This window comes from Streptopelia decaocto (assembly GCF_964273445.1).
Source record: "Streptopelia decaocto genome assembly, contig: HAP1_SCAFFOLD_50, whole genome shotgun sequence".
NCBI lineage: Eukaryota > Metazoa > Chordata > Aves > Columbiformes > Columbidae > Streptopelia > Streptopelia decaocto.
Window position 1 is genome coordinate 104,046 of NW_028115722.1, and position 5,357 is coordinate 109,402.

General features: G+C 51.6%; 1 protein-coding gene across 1 annotated transcript; it reads left to right on the forward strand.

Moving 5' to 3' along the window:
- Positions 1-1,177: 1,177 nt before the first annotated feature.
- Positions 1,178-4,621, forward strand: LOC309452650 (olfactory receptor 14J1-like; the record flags this gene model as incomplete). Its single annotated transcript, XM_082077293.1, has 2 exons — positions 1,178-2,113; positions 4,499-4,621. The coding sequence occupies 2 exons, from the start codon at positions 1,178-1,180 to the stop codon at positions 4,619-4,621; spliced, it is 1,059 nt and encodes a 352-aa protein (XP_081933419.1).
- Between the last annotated feature and the right edge of the window lie 736 nt (positions 4,622-5,357).

Below are 5,357 nucleotides of genomic sequence, written 5' to 3' on the forward strand. Positions count from 1 at the left end.
GCACCCCAGGGCTGTGCCGGGCAGGGACTCTGCCGCCTGCCAGGGTCAGCGCTCAGCCTGCCCGGGAGAGCCCATGGCAGCAGCTGTGGGTGGAAGGAGCGACCCCCGGCAGGGCAGGCAGGGAGCTTGTGGGGTTGAAGGGGGCTGTGTGGGTCAGGGCTGCTCAGAGCTCCAGATCCCCCCACAGACATGGCAGAGGGTCCTTCTGAACAATGACATCAATACAGGAACAGCTGCAAGGGAAGGAGTCTGTGCTTTCTGTTTTCCACTCTTGGTTGGCTGGGTGTGCAGTGGGAGATGGGGATTTATTTCTCTCATTGGAGCAGACACTGAGACCCCAGTTCTCGTTAGGACGTGTCTGAGCTGCTCCTGAGCCCCTGCACACACAGAGCTGCCCCTGGGCAGTGCCAGGAGGTGTGAGCAGGACAGAGCTGAGCACACAGCGGGGGGGACGGGGTCTGTGACACTGACAGGGAGCAGACCAGGGACAGAGACACAGCTGCAGGCAGCACAGACATGGGCAGGGAGAGGGAGGTGGACCTGAAATGCTTGAGACGGGATTCAGGACCCCCCTGCAGTTCAAACACATTTCCCAGTGCAACCCCTGGTCTCCTCTCCTCCCCAGCAGACCCTCTGCCCCAAAGCCATGGGGTCCAGGTCACGAGTCTCCACCTCAGCAGCTGGACCTCCAGGTGAAGGGTTCCTGGAACGTGGTACTCAAAAAAGGTGCTAAAATACTTGCTCTCCAGTGTCATTATGTGAGTGGCAGCAGCACAGCCGGGTCAGGAGAAGGTTCCAAAGCATGCCCGTCTGCCTTTCTGTCCTTGCTTTATTTTCTTGTAGCACTGCAGTGTTCTTCCCTGTTTCTCCACCTGTCCCTGGTGCTCTTGCTCTCTGGGGTTGGGGTGGGAGTGTGGGTCAGTTTATGTTCTGACACCAGTTCAGTGGATCTTGCCTCACAGGTGTGTTCATGGAAACTAGATGTCCAAGCTGCATTTTAAACTGTGATGAACTGTTTTTTCTCACTTGGTAGAAAGAGAGAATGAGCTGAAACATCCCTCCATCAGGAAGGGTGTTTTCCATGAGAAACAGCATGTTTATTTTCCCCAGAGAAGTCTCCCCTAATTTGTCACTGCCTTTTCCTCCTTGCACAGGTCCTCATGCCCACAGGCAGCCAATGTCCAACAGCAGCTCCATCACCCAGTTCCTCCTCCTGCCATTCACAGACACACGGGAGCTGCAGCTCTTGCACTTCTGGCTCTTCCTGGGCATCTACCTGGCTGCCCTCCTGGGCAACGGCCTCATCATCACCACCATAGCCTGGGACCAGCACCTGCACACCCCCATGTACTTCTTCCTGCTCAACCTCGCCCTCATCGATCTGGGCTGCACCTCCACCATTCTCCCCAAATTCATGGCCAATTCCCTCTGGAACACCAGGGCCATCTCATACTCAGGATGTGCTGCACAGATCTTTTCATTTGCCTTCTTAACAGCAGGAGAGTATTCTATGCTTACCATCATGTCGTACGACCGCTACGTTGCCATCTGCAAACGCCTGCACTACGGGACCCTCCTGGGCAGCAGAGCTTGTGTCCACATGGCAGCAGCTGCCTGGGCCACTGGGTTTCTCAATGCTCTGCTGCACACGGCCAATACATTTTCACTGCCCCTGTGCAAGGGCAATGCCCTGGGCCAGTTCTTCTGTGAAATCCCCCAGATCCTCAAGCTCTCCTGCTCACACTCCTACCTCAGGGAGATTCACCTTATTGCGATAAGTTTCTCAGTAGTATACGGGTGTTTTGTGTTCATTGTGCTGTCCTATGTGCAGATCTTGAGGGCCATGCTGAGGATCCCCTCTGAGCAGGGACGGCACAAAGCCTTTTCCACCTGCCTCCCTCACCTGGCCATGGTCTCCCTGTTCCTCAGCACTGGCATGTTTGCCAACCTGAAGCCCCCCTCCGTCTCCGCCCCATCCCTGGATCTGGTGGTGTCTGTTCTGTACTCAGTGGTGCCTCCAGCAGTGAACCCCCTCATCTACAGCATGAGGAACCAGGAGCTCAAGGATGCCTTGAGGAAACTACTTCAATACTCACTACTTGAGGTTTATAAGGTTTGCGTTATCTCACTAAGGCTGCAACAGAAATAGCCAGAACTAGCTTTTCATCTTATGTGTCTATATTTTTCCATAGTGCTTTTGCTGGGCTTTGTTTTTTGGTTCATGTGTATAATAGTATATTTCTTGGCCTCCTGTGAGTCTTTTATTGAACCAAAGACCTCATGTACATATGTATATGCACTCATTGGTTTTGATAAAGTCGGTAAATAAAGCAGGAAAAAACAATTTGTCTCAAGTTCCATCTCTTCACTCTTCTCTGGAGCTGAGGGAACACCCCCAGGATGCAAGAGTGTCCAGGAGGCAAATGTTGCCCCATGGAGGATCAGCCCTGGTGGCCTTCGGGCTGCTCATGGGCACCTCAGTTTTCGCTCCCTCTCTGCTGCCTGTGACTCGAGGCTGCTGTTTCCCTGGAGCCCTGGCCAAGTGCAACAGCAGGATGCTGCCTTTTCAGTGCTGGTATCTCCTCAGAAAGACATCGATTTTGTTGAACCTGCAGTGGAACTGGAGCACAGGATTGATTTCGAGCTCAAGGAAGGTCTCGTGGAGAGCAGATACTGGTCTGCAGTCACATCACACACTGCCTACTGGTCATCTATGGATATCACTCTTGTCCTTCTAACCTTTTGTGCAAACATGACCAAGAACATCCTGACACATCCAGTTTATATACTCTTTGAATTTTGAACTGGGGGTGGGGCAGGATGGGAAAGGCAATTTTAAAGCAAATGGCTGTGCCCTCGGATTTGTGGGGCTCCTAAGGTCTCATGTAACTTGAGACAGTCCTGTTGTCCCTACAGTGGCATCCCTGAGGCTGCAGACAGGAGCAAGCCATGGGAACCACTTGATCAGAGCTGTGTCTGTGCAAACAGCACCATAAACACAGGGGCTCCTCAGGGCAGGGCAGAAGACTGGACGCCTCTTCCAAAGCTGGTGTCAGGAATACAGCCCAGGTGCTGCTCCCTCAGGAGGACTCCTGCTCTTTTGGGGTTCTTGATGGATTCAGGGGGACAGGCTCAGGGTCCCAGGGGGGTGTGTTAGGGACCAAGGACTGAACTAAGAGCTTCCTTCTTGTTTGCACATGTTCAAGAAGACTGTAACAGGTCTCGGACTTATCTGCCTGTTGCTGCCCCACCTGCAATAGGAATGATGGCAGATGTCTCCTAGAGAGGAACTGTATGCACCCAGGAGAGCTCAGAGGATCTCCAGGGACAGCATGGGAGTAAACTTTGGAAGGAGGGACAGGTTACTCAGGAGGAATACAAGAATTCTGTGAGGTTATGGAGGGAGAGAACTAGAAGGGCCAAAGCCCAACCGGAGCTACACCTGGGTACTGCTGTAAAAGGCAACAAGAAAAGTTGCTATAAATGTATAATCAACAAGAGGAGGGCTAAGGGGAATCTCCATCCCCTGATGGATGGAGAGGGAAACACAGTGACAAAGCATAAGGGAAAGGCTGAGGTGCTAAATGCCTTCTTTGCCACAGTCTTCAATAGTCAGAACAGTTGTGCTCCAGGTACCCAGCCCCCTGAGCCAGAAGACAAAGATGGGAAGCAGAGTGACTCCCAAATAATACAAGGGGAAATGGTTGGTGACCTGCTACACCACTAGGACACCCACAAGGCTATGGGGCCAGATGGGATACATGCAAGGGTGCTGAGGGAGCTGGCGGAGGTGATCACTGAACCACTTTCTGTTATCTATCAGCAATCATGGCTAACTGGGGCAGTCCCAGTTCACTGAAAGTTGACTAACATGCCACCCTTCTAGAGGAAGGGCCAGAAAGATGATCTGGGGAACTACAGGCTTGCCAGTCTAACCTAGGTGATGGGCAAGGTCATGGAGCAGATGATCTTGAGTAACATCACACAGCACATACCAGAGAACCATGTGATCAGGTCCAGTCAACATGGGTTTAAGAAAGGCAGGTCCTGTTTGACCAACCTGACCTCTTTCTATGACAAGATGACCCAATTAGTGGATGAGGGAAAGGCTGTGGATATTGCGTCCTTATACTTCAGTAAAGCCTTTGACACCGTATCCCACAGCATCTCCTGGAGAAGCTGCAGCTCATGGTCTGGATGGTGTATCTGCGATGGGTAAAGAACTGGCTGGAGAGCCAGGCCCAAGGAGTTGTGGTGAACGGAGCCAAATCCAATTGGTGACAGGTCATGAGAGGTGTCTCCAGAGCTCAGTATTTAACTCAGTTCTATTTCATCTCTATCAATGATCTGGATGAGGGGATCGAGTGCACCCTCAGTAAGTTTTCAGATGACACCAAGTTGGGTGGGAGTGTTGATCAGCTGAGGGGTGGGAAGGCCACAGAAGGATCTGGACAAGCCGCATTGTTGGGCTGAGGTCAATTGTCTGAATTTTGACAAGACCAAGTTCCGGGTGCAGCACGTGGGTCACAACAACCCCAGGCAGAGCTACATGCTCAGGGACGAGCGGCTGGAAAATTTTCTGGTGGAGAAGGATATGGGCGTGTTGATCGACAGCAGCTGAACACGAGCCAGTGTGTACCCAGGTGGGCAAAAACGCACCAACAGTATCCTGGATTGTATCAGGAATGGTATGGCCAGCAAGACTACAGAAGTGATTGTGCCACTGTACTCTGCACTGGTGAGGCCCCCCCTTCACTCCTGTGTTCACTTTTGGGTCCCTCTTCATTAGAAGGACATTGAGGCACTAGAGGGAGTGCAGAGGAGGCAACGAAACTGCTGAGGGGCTGGAGCACAAGTGTGGTGAGGAGCAGCTGAGGTAGCTGGGGCTGTTCAGCCTGGAGAACAGAAGGCTGAGGGGAGACCTTATCTCTGTCTACAACTACATGAAAGCAGGTCGGAACATGGAGAGTGTTGATTTCTTCTCCCAAGTAGCAAGTGATAGGACAAGAGGAAATGGCCCCAAATTGCACCAGAGGAGGTTTAGATTGAATATTAGGAAAAAAAGTCTTCCTGGAAAGCATTGTCTTGTGGTGGAACACGCTGCCCAGGGCAGTGGTGGAGTCACCATCTCTGTAGGTGTTTCAAAGGCATTTAGAGGAAGTTCTTAGGGACACAGTTTAGTGCTAGATTTAGGTTGTGCTTGGACTCAATGGTCCTGAAGGTCTCTTCCCACTGAAATAATTCTATGATTCTCTATTATCAACTGGAATATTCTTCTATCACATCTTCTAAGTGCTCTTCACATATCTGCCTCTTCACCTACAGTCCTGAAACTTATCTAATTAGATGCACAAGTG